Genomic DNA, 15,814 nt, shown 5'->3' with positions numbered 1-15,814 from the left:
CACATAAAATATTGGATTCTCATTTAAGTGACTTTGTTTCCTCGTAATCATACCAAAAGGTATTTGCTTTGGAAAATGTCACCCAGTGCTCAACGGAATAAAATTGTTTCCAAGTAAAACTTTTTTTTACACTAAAAGAAATCAAATCGGCAATTTTTCTTAAAATACACCTTTCATTAATTTCAGTAATTCCCCTCAACAAGAATTTATATCCTTATGAATGTTGTTTTTATTTTGTAATTACTCCTCTTTCAGCAAGTGGTTATTTCCTTATATGGAAGAAATGTTTCAACTCCAGCTCGACAAATGGCTCTGATGTCGTAACAGGAGGTTTTACCCGGCACCTATCTGATTTTTACCATTTAAATGTATAGAAGGGGTTACACATTAACACATAGGTCTGCCATCTTTTACCGTAATTAAAATGTGTAAAGCAATGGCAAAGAAGAAGTAATCTGTACTTAAACTTGTTACTGCCATCTGGGACTTTGCCCAGGAATTATAAATTAAGGTTTCTGTAGACAGTCATGAACAGTGAAAAAGTCATATCACAAAAATAATAAATGAGCCACAAGTTATATTCACTTGCTAATTTATTCATGTGTAAATTATTTCATGTACCATTAAAAATGCATCATCTTATCTTGAAATGGAAAATCTTCTCTTCTGTGACTATGATGGGTCTACAATGGTTCCTTTGATTGCATTATAGTACAGCTCAAAAACTCCATGAACTGTGCTTGGCAAATTGGATGCGGCTGGGCCCTGATCTTCACCGTTGACATAAAAGTGTAGTGTTCCCAGTTTATTCACCATCACACCAACTCGATCTCCCACCTAATTGGGAAGCAAGATTTTTATTGGTGGAAATATTTTTTTTAACGCGAGCCAAAAAAGACTCAAAAAAGATCTGTTCTGAAATTTTTAATTTTGCCGGTGTGAGCTGAATTGGGTTAGTTACATAATTACTGAGAGCAAAATGTTTTCTGTCATTATTTTCCTCAGTTTGCCCATACTCAATGAGTCATTTAAACTCAGATACTGTCTGTGAGTCTGTTAAAGACAAATACACACAGGTTGTCATTAATGTATACAAGTAGAAGTGTTTTATTATGATAGCATAACCTATATTAAGTTAAAATATTGCCATAAAGGTGTTTCACTTACCTTCAATTCATTGAAATTTCTTCCATAATTTTTTGTGCTTTCAGCTCCATTTGTGTAGACATGATTATGATACATCATCCAATTCCCCGACCTTAAAGAAAATATTGCAATGAATAAAACAATAAATGAAAGAAGTAGATAGCTGTTCACAGTTCTCACTTAAGGCCCACCATAGTACCAACTTGAGAATTAAAGAATTTTTTAATGTTTTTGTAAGATTTTCGAAAAGTTATGACTAAATATGGTATTATGAGCATTTAAATTCTGTGAGGTAAATTCATTTGTACCAGAAAATCATGGTCTTAACCATTTGCCAAGAAAAGATTCTTGAACTTGAAAGAAAATTATTTTTACGAATTGTGCAGAAAATCCACAGAGGAAAAATCATTCCCCTTGACCGGGATTCGAACCGTGCATTGCGGGTGACTCGGTAAAAGTTATTACCGTGCCTAGTCCCAGTTTACTTAAATAAATATTATTACATAAATAAAAATAAGTTTCAGAAATTCCAGTAAGCAAATAAGAAATGGGAATCTCTTGAAAAAAAATTTTTTTAAACAATTGTGTCGGGCACCACCGATAGGCAGCGTCTGCTCATCACAGCTGCCGCCTGAATTTTATCCAATCTTTGCATTTTATTAGCTTCTTAACTCTGCCCACCGTTCTCAAATTTTATCACTGTGTAGCTTAGAGATAAATTGCAAACCTTATTTTTTAATCACAGTGTCATTTGATTCTGACTATCCCAAGGTATTCTAATTCCTTTCCCTTATATGTATTATATTTCTACAATTTTATTTTTACAAACTTGCAAATTGTTATTTTCAAACAGGTTAAGAAAATTATTAATGTGTAACAAATGAAAGGTTCGCCTTTTGTAGAAATACGAAGAATAGATTGTACCAATAAAATAGACAATATTTGTCCATTTTATTCGTACAACGTGTACAAACCAACTCGTAGAACCCTCTCTCTGCATACACAAGCATTTTGTGCATCCTTGCTCACAACCGAATAAGAAGGAATCATTCTCCTACGTGCTGCTGACAGGGTAAGAATACAACGCAGAACGCTAAGAATAAAGGGAACTGCGGATTGATTTCCGCCATGCCACGAAACATATTAACGCTGAAAAATAAACTGGACTTGATCGAGTGCTTTGAACGAGAAAAGCTCTCTGTGAAGCAGATACAAGAGAAGTTTAAGAGTGGAAAGACTCAAGTTTACCAAGCAATTAAGAAGAAGGACAAAATTAAGAAAGACTTTGAAAGAGGTAGGTTCCAAAAAACATATTTCTTCTTTTCCCATGCCACAATAGTTTGCAAAACGGCACACCATAAAATAATTGTTGTTTCCGTCGATTATTTTAGGCCTTAGTTTACATTCAAAGAGGAAAACACCTCTCTGCGAATATGAAGAAATAAACGAATTACCTAGTTTGGGAATGGCTTGCGCGAGCAAGATCGAGGAATATTCCATTGTCAGGTCCAATAGTCCAAGAAAAGGCCAAGGAATTTGCAGTTTCTTTAGGAAAATTGGATGTTAAGGCCTCCAATGGATGGCTAGAGAGCTTCAAAGCAAGACACAATGTTGTTTGGAGCAGTGTTGTTGGTGAGTCAAATGACGTTGACATGGAAACCATAGAGTGGAAATGTATGGTTCAAGTAAAAATTAAAGGCTATCAACAATTTGATATCTACAATGGGGATGAAACCGAAATGTATTTTAGGGCTCTGCCATCTAAAACATTATTTTTTTTGTTTTTTGATTGACGAAATAAATTTATTTCACCATTGGCAGTACACACATCTGCAAGGCTAAAGTCAAGTATAAAATTTACAAACAATTACATACATACATGAATATTGAAGGAGAAAACTGCAAGGGTTTGTATGCATTTCCGAGTTCTATTTCTAGAAATTAGGGTAAAAATTCAAACAATGATGTTATATTTACACTTATTCTTTATTCTGTAGGAGGGAAGCACTCAAAGGAGCGTTTGACCATTTTCATATTCGTGGGAATATGGCAGGGGAGCTCCTAAAGCCTCTTGTCATCGGGAAATCAGCTCGACCACAATGCTTCAAAAACGTTGAAATTGAGAAGCTACCGGTCAAATGGAGACATAATAAAAAAGCATGGAACACGGCTTCAATCATGGAAGAGTGGCTTAAAAGTTTCAATGCCGAAATGAAGAGGAAAAATCTAGTGCCACTGTTGGACACTGCCCATTCCCAAAAGAAAGAGATAATCCTAACGTCTGACGATGGTTAAATAATCACCAAGTTTTCACCCCCAGGTGTACCATCCCACTCTGAAAATAAAAATCTATTAGATATCTAATAGATACCTACAGATAGATAAATAGTTATGTAATAGACATCTATCGTAGATATCAATTAGATATATTATTGTCAAAACAGGAGAATGTCTAAAAGATATATATGGTAGATGTCTATTAGATAACTACTTATCTATATGTTTTATACTTATTTTATCTATATCTTTAAAAAAAATTTCTCATGCCAATGCCTGCTGCAATTAACATTAGTGAAAAACTTGTCGCCGTATGATCAAAATGAAAACTACAAAATATACTGCCATGAAATAGTATCGAAACCCCAGCCCCCATTGTGATAGCCGGACACGCTCACCACTAGAACAACTGACCCTGTTGATGAAGGGGCACTATTTTGGGACTATATAACGCTTGTTAAAAATACCGCTCGGAAATTAATTAATTACAGCCAAACTAAAGCCCATTCAATGGAACCACTATCAGTTCAGAGATGTGTTCGCCACTCCGAATGCCATAACAAATACGGCATTGAAAAAGGCGGAGCAAGGTACGTGGTCTCCCCTTGTCAGTTAGGGGAGGAACAATCTTATGTAATTATAATAATCATGGTTATTAGTACTAATCACCTTAATTCTAATAGGAGGAACGGCAGCAAAGGATACGGCAGCTACGGGGAACGGATGATTGCTGACGTCATGCAGTTGGCATCGTTCGACGCGTGGCATAATTTATTAAGTCTGCCATCGCTCAAGTAAGGGACCAAAATAATTGTCCCTTAATCAAATGTTAAATCACTTCCTTAGCTCATGAATCACTTTTTAAAAGACACTTTCGGAGATGCATCCAAAACCACCCCTCGTCAAATGCACATCTAATAGATGTCTAATAGACATCTATTACATATACATCTATACATTGATGAAAATAGACAATATGCAGATATAGTTGGCATAGTCGCCAGGCAGTGGCGTAGCCAGGGGGTATGGGGGTCCGGATGCCTCCCTCCCCCCAAAATATAAAAACACAATTATTGTCCTTCATAAAAGGAAAACAAAAAATTGAGAAATCAGGAATTTACAAAATGTTTCTTTAACAAATTAAGTTTTTTCAATTATGAAAAGTGTTGAAATTAGTTTAAAAACCATTACTTAGTGCCCAGTTTTTCAAAAAATTTCCCCCCTGGTTTTGGAGCCCACCCCTCCGAACGAAATTCCTGGCTTCGCCACTGTCGCCAGGCATCGTTCGACACGTCGCAAAATTTTTTGCCATCGCTCGAGTAAGGAACCAAAAAATTTGTCCCTTAATCAAATGTTAAATCACTTCCATAGCTCATGAATCAAGTTTTAAAAGACACTTTCGGAGATGCATCCAAAACTTCCGCTCGTCACCTGTGCATCTAATAGATGTCCAGCAGAGAGAGATATATCTGTAGCAGCTGTCGAGCTGCCGTCTGGTAGTTCCCGTGGTGGCCAGCAGGTGGCACTAGGTGCACCTGTCTAATAGGCATCTATTAGATATATATCTATTCATAGATGAAAATAGACAATATATAGATATCTATAGATATCTATTTTCCGTGTGGGATCCATTCTTCAAACAATGGATCACAACTAGGGATTGTCGGATCACAATACCGAGTGTAGGGAAGGGAAGTTATTGTCGATAAAATGGAAAGTATTGAACGGGTAAGAAAATCTAAAATAGCTCTAGATTTTCTTGCCCGTGCAGAAACCAAAGATAAGTTCATCCAGGTTAAGTACTTTCTATTACACATAGCGTATACCATTAATAAACTACTTAATTAATGCTACTTACTTTAAATTATACATGTGATCAGGTATGGTAAATGATTCTGGAGTGTACGTTGTTACGCCAATTCCCAGGCAATAATTAAATTTTGTTCCTTTCTTGTCAAGGCGTACTTCAAACAACTCATTCCTTTTGAGGGGTCTGTGAGTTAACAGCACTCCATTTAGAGCTTCATCTACCCTGAAAAAAATAAAATTTATTTTCTCATTGATTTGAAGCTTGGTTCATACGATGTATGCTGTGATGCTGCAAATCTGGGGAAGACTGCAATAACCATAACAAGGTGGCTGCTACGCTATCCACATGCTCCGTGATAATGCAACATTTTGTAACTCCTAAATTGAGTGAGAAAATGGGTTACCAATAGAAATTTATAACAGAATGACAGTGAAGTACAGTGATTCCTGGAATGGTGTTACAAGTTCAAAAGCAACTGAGCAAACACAAAAAGGTCGAGGAAGAAATGACACCATCACTCAAACCAAAGAAATTAACATCATGCACAAATGAAACTGCAGGCACTCAAAAGGAAGATCAGGAACTGGAGCAGTAAATGAATCCAGATTACCAGAGCTAGACTCCCACTTGACTGCATTCTTCATTTCACATTCACAAACAGGATTTCTCCAAGCACTGAATAAAATTATTGGTAATTTCATGTTTGAGGATTCACCCTTCATTATTGGAGAAGTAGTTACACAGAATTTTGACTGCATTTGAATATCCTATTAGCAAGGCCGAATGAGATTTAAAAAATATAGACTATAATTATTTCATTGGCACTTAGAGAAGTTACATAGAATAATACTGAGGGTACCAGGAAATATAAGAGAAGTCCCCCTCATATCATTGCATTTCAATCACATTCCATTCTAAATGAGTGAGATATATCTTCAATGAGAAAATTCATGTTAAATGGGATCTGTGCAACGTGGTATTTCAGAAATTTAGGAAAACTTATTTAGTCTGATTGTAATAATTTTTATCCATGCCAATCTCACCTTATTTTTTGTACGGATCTCCCATCATCACTGATAGCAGCGTTAATTCCACACTTCGGGTGGAAGGTCAGTCTGTCAAAGGACTGGGCTGTTCCATTTGCTGTATCGCCTAAAATAAAGTGCCTCCTCAATTTTTGGATGCATAAGCGGTGTTATAACGATGAAAAATATCATCTATGTGGTTTTTTGCTGCAAAATGAAAACTGGGAGGAGATCTACCATGCAGATTCGTTCGAAACAAAAATTGAGGCTTTCCTAAGTAAATATCAGTATATTTTTGAGACTACTTTCCCGAAGAAATTATGTCGAATAAATAATTGTAGGTCAAAAAAGGATAGTTGGCTAACTTCTGAAATAATTCACCTGAGCAGAGTTAAAAGAGAGTTATACTCTAAACACAAGTGGTGCAATAATTGTGAAAATAAAACACAATACTAACTCTTTGCCAAATACGTCAGGAAAAGGGTTCAGTTCTCCAAATTATCGTACAATAATAAGATATTGGAAAATTCTACCAACAAAATGAAAACAACATGGTCAATTATGAATAGGGAAAGCAAAAAAGTCAGAATACCAGCATAACAATATCTCTTTAATTGACTCTAGTGGCTTGGAAACTAACCCTTGTTAAGTATCCAATATTTTTAACAACCACTTCATTGAAATACTTGAAAAAATCCTACAGTCTTTTAACAATACTCACAAAACTACAGCCTATCTTAACAAATCTACCAATTTCAAACCATGTAATTCTCCTTTTCTCCATCCTGTCACCCCTCAGGAAATCCTGCAAATTGGAATGTCTTTCCAAAATAAATTATCCTCTGGCTGTGATGGCATTCCAGACAAGATAATTAAGTTTTCTATTCCTTTTATAATTTCTGTACTTACCTACCTAGGAAACCTATCTATATCAAAGGGTAATTTTCCCCAACAGCTTAAAACGAGTATAGTATATCCACTTTTTAAAAAAGGGGAAAAAAATGATCCTGACAATTACAGACCTATTAGTCTTCTCTCAGGCTTCTCAAAGATTTTTGAAAAAATTATGTAAGTTTTCTTGGTGTAGTTGTTGACAAATCCATGAAATGGAGTCCACATATTGAAGGGCTAAAATCAAAGTTATCCTGTGTTGTATTCCAAATTAGATACCTGAGGGCCAGTACCTCTCTAAATATTCTAAAATGCTTGTATTTTGCTAATTTCTAGTCCCTTATTTCTTACGGAATTATTTTCTGCGGGAATAGTAACCACAGCTGAGATCTTTATGTTTCAGAAAAACTTTTGCGAACCATGTTGCGATTACCTTACAGAGAATCATGCAGAATTCACTTTAAAAATCAAAAAATATTGACTTTATCCTCTTTATACATCCTTAACATACTGGTATTTATAAAAAGAAACATATTTTTTTTTGTTAAAAACAACGAGTACCATAGCTATAAAACTAGATCTAGTGATAAACTACATGTCTTAACTAGAAATACAAAACTATGCAGTGATGGTCCGTACCATAATGGAAAAAAATTGTACAACATCCTACCCCAGAGTATCAGGAATATCACATCCCTTGGGCAATTTAAAAGGAAAGTAAAAACCTTATTACTCAGTGAATTTTTTTATACTGTTGATGCATTCTCTTTTTTTCTAAAAACCGAAAAGGAATTGTAATTTGTAAAATGTTGGAAAATTGTAAATTAGTAAAAACTTGCAAATATTATCATTCATAAAACCTACTTATAAATTGTATACTATTGTATCTTATGTTTCAATTTTGGCATGTTTGTATTTGCCAACGTGAAAATTTCAAATCCTACGGAATTTGAACATTGAATCTCTATATATGTATTAAGGAGTAGATATAATATGACAAAGCCTATGTCTACATCATGTAACACCAAGCAGGTGAATAAAATTTCTATTTCTACAATTGAATGAAAACATTCATAACATTCTGTAAAAATTTGCCTCCTAAAAGGTAGAATGTTATATAAAACTAAAATTTTTATTTAACAGCCAATGATGTTCCATCATTACATACTTTGATATATTCTAAAAATTACATTATTTGAGTTTCATTGATAGTGTTTGTTTACTAATACCAATACGAATTCTATTCTTCTCAAAACTAATGAACAATGGTTCACAACATCTTATGGGTTACAGGATTACGAGTCTTTTATAGATTTTTGTTGGTTTAATGGAGAGATTTCAAAAAGCTATCAGAGAAGAATGATTACTAAACATTTATGTGTACCTTACCTCGGATCACTCCTTTGATGTGAACAGCTTGGCCATTGCTGCACTGATATACAGTCTGCGTCATATTCAATTTTATGTTGGTCATTCTTGGATCTGTTTTGGAAGCATGGAATGTGGTGAACCACTCCCCTGCCTCATCCTTCTTACTGTTGATGAAAAGATTGAGCGTCTGGGTGGAAGATGCTCTGGCTTCGCAAGTCGAATCAGAAGCATCTTCTGCTATTGCGTGCACGGCGACGATTAACAGAAAGGATAATACTATATACAAAATATTCATGCTGGCGAGAGTGTCTCTGTCTTTTCCTGATGCTTTACTTCTTAAAAATGACCTCACGATTTCACATAAGGTCTTCTCAAATGCTTTATCTCTCTGGCAGAAGTACCCCATTGGTGGAGGAAAGCATTGGAAGGAGGGAGTTCAGAAAGGGCAAGCATGATTTTAGAAGCTATCTATCTTTGTATTTATTTATGTGACTGGTCATAATTTAGAATGGAACTGGTGGGTATGAGCTGGCATTTTTAGAAGCTAAAGATCAAGGAGACTTGGTGAAGCTATTCCTTTTTTAGGCAAAGTTCAGGCCTTTGATGTAAGATAACTGCTATGGAAATGAGTAAGATTTGCTCTGGCTTCCTCATTTCATCATTTGGCTGGAAGAGAACTGAATTTGCACCCCTAATTTTATTTTGAGAGATTGGAAATTCTCTATGCTGGCTTAATTTCATGAGGAAATTTTTTCTAGCAGTATTGGTGAATTTATCAAATGATTACATAATTTCTCTCAAGAGGAATTTATGAGGCTAGGTTATCATTTACCTGTGCATTCTAAATTAAATATTTTATTGCATGAGAGGTTTATTGTTTAACACTGAAAAGGTTTATTTTATTTGCTCATTCATTTGATGTTGATTGACCCTGATGGGTATCTTTTTTTTTCTGGTACAACCCAGCCAGCAGAAAAGATAATTTTTATGTAAATTATTTGAGTAACTTGGGGAAAATTTACCCTTTTCCTCAATACTCTTTCCTCACCCATTATTTACATACATTACATTTATTACATGTGGTACATTTATGAAATTACTTTTGATTTAATTTCTCAATGTTTCACATTACATACACGTTATAGATGAAAGGCTGAGGTTGTTAACGCAAATAAATTCTTAAAAATTACCTGGCTTTGTCTTATAAAAGAATGATACAAATTATAATAAAAATATCATTTTTACTAAAATGACATGAAAGTTGTTACATCAAAACTCACTATGAGGTTGGCTACAATGGATCCTTAATTGCAATGTGCGAACAGTGAACAGTTACATTGACTACAAGTGGAAAAATAAATGGATGATATTGGAGAATGCAATGAACATGAAGGCAACTGCAAGTGCCAAAGTAATGAACGTGGCAGTTATAATTTCTAGCTATTCCTGGGGCATGAAAGAAAACTAAACTAATTTACCTGATTAAATATTGAAATTAATAAAATTTAATTTAGTGAAAAAATTGACCAGAGAGTTGTATCACTTTTTGTAGTGACATAATGGTGAGGCACCACTTTTTAACTACCTTCATAGCTGTACTTTAGTTTCCCAAAAGCTCTGTTAAATTTTAGATGTATTTATTTACATTGATTTTGTTTGTTTGCACAATTGGTGGTGAAAAAAAATTGGCAAAGCACATAAAATATTTGATTCTCATTTAAGTGGCTTTGTTTCCTCGTAATAATGCCAAAAGGCATTTGCTTTGGAAAATGTAACCCAGAGTTCAACGGAATAAATTTGTTTCTAAGTCAAACTTTTTTTTACACTAAAAGAAATCAAATCGGCAATTATTCTTCAAATACACCTTTCATAAATTTCAGTAATTCCCCTCAACAAGAATTCATATCCTTATGAATGTTGTTTTTTTGTTTTTGTATTTACTCCTCTTTCAGCAAGTGGTTATTTCCTTACATGGAAGAAATGTTTCAACTTCAGCTCGACAAATGGCTCTGATGTCGTAACTGGAGGTTTTACCCGGCACCTATCCGATTTTTACCATTTAAATGTACATAGGGGTTACATGTTAATACATAGGTCCAGGGACGCCGACTTGCAAAAAATATTGGGGGGGCCCAAACCGGGGATCTTGCCGCGGAAATTTTATAAGTAGTGAGTTTGAAGTTATTTAAGCATTTTAGAAGAGTCATAAAATCAACATTAGAACACTGATAATTCGCGTCTCGATATCTGGACACTCCGGGGAAAATCTTCAACACACATTTTTTCCTCACACCCGCAACAAATTTTTGAGGGGGGTCGGGCCCCCTCAGGCCCCATGGAGTCGGCGCCACTACATAGATCTGCCATCTTTTACCATTATTTATCTGTGTAAAGCAATGGCAAAGAAGAAGTAATCTCTACTTAAACCTTTTAGTGCCATCTGGGACTTTGCCCAGGAATTATAAATTAAGGTTTCTGTAACAGTCATGAACAGTGAAAAAGTCATATCACAAAAATAATAAATGAGCCACAAATTCCATTCACTTACTAATTTATTCATGCCTATATTATTTCATGTACCATTAAAAATGCATCACCTTATCTTGAAATGGAAATTCCTCACTTCTGTGACTATGATGGGTCTACAATGGTTCCTTTGATTGCATTATAGTACAGCTCAAAAACTCCATGAACCGTGCTTGGCAAATTGGATGCGGCTGGGCCCTGATCTTCACCGTTGACATAAAAGTGTAGTGTTCCCAGTTTATTCACCATCACACCAACTCGATCTCCCACCTAATTGGGAAGCAAGATTTTTATTGGTGGAAATATTTTTTTTAAGGCCAGCCAAAAAAGGTTCAAAAAAGATCTGTTCTGAAATTTTTAATTCAGCCGGTGTGAGCTGAATTGGGTTAGTTACATAATTACTGAGAGCAAAATGTTTTCTGTCATTATTTTCCTCAGTTTGCCCATACTCAATGAGTCATTTAAACTCAGATACTGTCTGTGAGTCTGTTGAAGACAAATACACACAGGTTGTCATTAATGTATACCATTATAGCAGTGTTTTATTATGATACCATAACCTACATTAACTTGAAATATTGCCATAAAGGTGTTTTACTTACCTTCAATTCATTGAAATTTCTTCCATAATTTTTTGTGCTTTCAGCTCCATTTGTGTAGACATTATTATGATACATCATCCAATTCCCTGACCTTAAAGAAAATATTGCAATGAATAAAAAAATATATGAAAGAAGTAGATAGCTGTTCACAGTTCTCACTTAAGGCCCACCATAGTACCAACTTGAGAATTAAAGAATTTTTTATTGTTTTTGTAAGATTTATGAAAAGTTAGGACTAAATATGGTGCATTTAAAATGTTTGAGGTAAATTCATTTGTACCAGAAAATCATGCTCTTAATCAATTGCCATGAGAAGGTTCAGTTTTTGGCCTCCCTCGTGACTTCCTTTGGCGATTCACTGTTGCCAATGTTACCAAGCCAATCATCGGAGCAGATTTCCTTATTGAAGTTAAAATAACCCTCACCATTGTGCCATGGCGCCACCTAGTGCGCATGAGTGCAACTTGGTGATGCTGTCACCTGTGGCATATATGCTTACTGCTAGCAACTCCTTTAGTTTCCTGTTGTAACCAGTCGTTGTCTCTTTGTGTATGCATACATGTGTTTATTTCGGTTCCATCAAAAGTTGTTCTTCATTAGTTACTTTTGGGTCAGAGTCTTCTAATTATTAGTAGCCATAACATTACTAACTCACTTTCAACTCATTCCTAACATGGCCACCACTCAGCTCATCAACACAATCACTGGCCATTCTACATTGGGTAATAGGGGTCGATCTTCCCAAGATAGAGTGCACGCTCTGTCGGGCTCTTCATCCTACCACGACCTCCTGGCCGAGTTTCATGGTATCACCTGGCCACCAGGGACTCCTCAGGAGATCCACTATCATACTAAGCACCACACACACCTACAACCTGGACCACCGATCTACTACCGTGTCTGCTGTCTAGCCCCGGATCGACCTCGAGATGCACAGGCAGAATTTGAGCTATTAGTATGCGAAGGCACTGTTCGTCGCTCGCACAGCTCTTACAACTCACCACTTCACATGGTTCGCAAGAAGGATAGTACCTAGTTGGCGACCTTGTGGTGACTACAGGGCCCTCAACACACGTACAATACCGGACCGCTACCCCGTCTGCCATCTGAAGGATTTCTCCCACGCTCTTCAGTGATGCACCATCTTCAGTATTTTTGACAATGCCAAGGCCTTCACTCAAATTCCTATGGCTCCCAAAGACATAGAAAAGACAGCCATAATTACACCCTTCGGCCTTTTTGAACTCCTAGTTATGCCATTTGTACTTCGTAATGCCACCCAAACATGGCAGTGCTTCATTGACGAAGCTCTCAAAGGCCTGAATTTTTGTTTTCCATAAATTAATGATATATTAGTATTTTCCCGTTCGCAGGAAGAGCATCATCAACACCTACAGATCTTATTCCAGCGCCTTACTGACTACGGTGTCATCATCAACTCAGCTAAGTGTGTTCTAGGATCTTCCAAGGTCACACTTCTGGGCTTTCACATGAGCGCTGATGGATGCACACCATTACCTGACAAGGTAGCTGCTATCAATGACTTCCCTCCACCGAAGACCATTAAGAACCTTCGGAGATTCCTCGGTATGCTGAATTTCTATCGCCAGCACATACCACACACGGCATCTACACAAGCCCCTCTCAATGCACTGCTTCAAGGTCCTGATATCAAAAAATCCACTCCAATTTGCTGGACACCGGAACTTCAGCAGAGTTTCGATGCCTCTAAAGCTGGACTCTCCCAGGCTACAACCCTGTCGCATCCAATCAACTCAGCACCTCTGGCTCTCGTCGTTGATGCTAGCCAAACCTAAATCGGCACCGTCCTACAGCAATTTTCTGGGAACTCTTGGCAACCATTCGGTTTCTTCTCTTGCAAGCTGATTCCTTCCCAGCAGAAGTGGAGCACTTACGCCCGTGAACTCTACGCTTCCTACCAAGCAGTGACGCACTTTCGACCAATGGTAGAAGCCCACCATTTCGCCATCTTAACCAATCATAAAGCCCTGTCTTATGCCTTTGGCCCTAGAAAAAGGAGTAACAACACTTGCTCACCAAGACAAGTTAATCACTTGGAATTTATCTCACAATTCACCACGGATGTGAGGCATATCTTCGGACTGGACAACATCATCGCAGACTGTCTCTCCAGGGTAGAATCCATATCCATACCAGCTCCGATTGACCTCATTGCTCTCTCTCGCTCCCAAAACAATAACAAAGAACTACACAGACTAATCCACAGCCATACAGCTCTTCAGCTTCACAGGAGGCCTGTACCCAGAACGAACATTTCACTGTGGTGCAACACTTCCATGCCAACTCCACGCCCCTACGTTACACCACCATACGGAATCAGGGATTAATAGAAACATAGGCAAAATACTGAAATATCATATTTTAAAAATACATTCCATACTAGGAATAAACGATATTTTTAAGTAAAATTTTCATTATTTACAGGTGATTTAACATATTCTCCGCCAATAGAATGAATAAACTTTTCTCAGATTTCCGAACGGGTAAGAAAATCTAAGGTCACTTTAGATTTTCTTACCCGTTCGGAAATCTGAGAAAAGTTTATTCATTCTATTGGCGGAGAATATGTTAAATCACCCGTAAATAATTAAAATTTTACTTAAAAATATTGTTAATTCCTAGCACAGAATCTAAGGTCACTTTAGATTTTCTTACCCATGGAGAAACCTGAGATAAATTTAGTCAGGTTAAGTACTATAGCGTATACCAGCAATAAACTACTCATTGATTGGTACTTACTTTAAATTATACATGTGATCAGGTATGGTAAATGATTCTGGAGTGTACGTTGTTACACCAATTCCCAGGCAAGAATTAAATTTTGTTCCTTTCTTGTCAAGGCGTACTTCAAATAACTCATTCCTTTTGAGGGGTCTATGAGTTAACAGCACTCCATTTATACCGTCATCTATCCTGAAAAAATAGACATTTATTTTCTCATTGATTCAAAGCTTAGTTCATCTTATCCTCCTCTGTATACAGTTCTTTTTTTAATGCAAGGTCAGATTGCTTGAAAAACAGAAAATCAGAAAGCACTATGTACTTTTTGAGAGTACTGAAAGATTGTATATCATTCTTCAAGAACTGAATATATAATATGCATTTGGAGTGCATAAATGCCAGGGGAATTCTAATGAAAAGGTTAAGAGTGCAATAGAGTTGAGAAAATTTTAAAAATTAATTTGGTACTTGGGAATAGTGTTTCTGGTGATGTAAGATTTTACACTTTCGTAGAGAACAGAATATTTAAACTTTTCTCGGGATTCCGCACGGGTAAGATTATGTAAGAGTGCCGACATTTCGGGTTCCAACTGGTTACCCATTGTCACAGCTACTGAATGAATATTTGAAGTGACCATTGAAGCTCAGCATTAGGAGGAGAGGGATTGGTCGAGTCTCGATTGTTGTCGTGGAGGACCGAGGACCAGCGCCGACTTAGCTCTGGCAATCATAATTCTTTTGAGAGTTCTATTCCAAGAGCTGCTGATTGAATATCCGGTGTCTCCGTTGACATTTTTATTTTCCACTCTTATCTCTGTAGCCTCTTTAGTTAAACGATACCAAAATTGATTTGATCGCCATAATACTCTGGTGTCATCCCACCGTATTTTATGGTCCTCATCCAGGCTATGCTCGACTATGGCTGATTTTTCCGGTTGACCAAGTCGGAAATGCCTTTGATGTACTTTGAGACCAGTAGATATTGTTCGCCCAGTCTCCCCCACGTAGACATTACCACACTCACAAGGGATTTTATAAACTTCAGGAGTCATTAGGCCAATCGGATCTTTTACACAAACGAGGCGCTGTCTTAAACTAGACAAAGGTCGATGGATGGTATTAATGCTGTAACTCCTCAAAACCCTTGAAATTTTGCCCGATATTGTAGAAACATAGGGTAAAAAGGCCCTGGCTGAGAGTTTTGGTTAATCCTCCATCATAAGCAAGCTCTTTGTAGTTTCGGAGGAGTTTCTGAAGGCCAAAGAGATCTGCTGCTCTCCGTACCCATTCTGGCAGAAGGTATTCTTGAGATGGTTCAATTCCGCAGGAAGACTCTCAGTGTCGGAAATTGCTCTCGCACAATGTATCAGAGTGGAAAGAACACCTCCGCGTTGAGAAGAATG

General features: G+C 36.7%; 1 protein-coding gene across 1 annotated transcript; it reads right to left on the bottom strand.

The window, feature by feature from the left end:
• Positions 1–575: 575 nt before the first annotated feature.
• On the bottom strand, positions 576–8,971 carry LOC124167703 (neuralized-like protein 4). The gene is made up of 5 exons (XM_046545699.1): positions 8,539–8,971; positions 6,277–6,385; positions 5,282–5,455; positions 1,168–1,258; positions 576–837 (listed from the first exon to the last, which is right to left on the bottom strand). The coding sequence occupies exons 1-5, from the start codon at positions 8,924–8,926 to the stop codon at positions 673–675; spliced, it is 927 nt and encodes a 308-aa protein (XP_046401655.1). The 5' UTR covers positions 8,927–8,971; the 3' UTR covers positions 576–672.
• Between the last annotated feature and the right edge of the window lie 6,843 nt (positions 8,972–15,814).

Source organism: Ischnura elegans, chromosome 11 (assembly GCF_921293095.1).
Source record: "Ischnura elegans chromosome 11, ioIscEleg1.1, whole genome shotgun sequence".
In the NCBI taxonomy this organism is placed as follows: Eukaryota; Metazoa; Arthropoda; class Insecta; order Odonata; family Coenagrionidae; genus Ischnura; species Ischnura elegans.
Note: the sequence above shows the minus strand (reverse complement) of the source record. Positions and strands in the feature narration are given on the sequence as shown.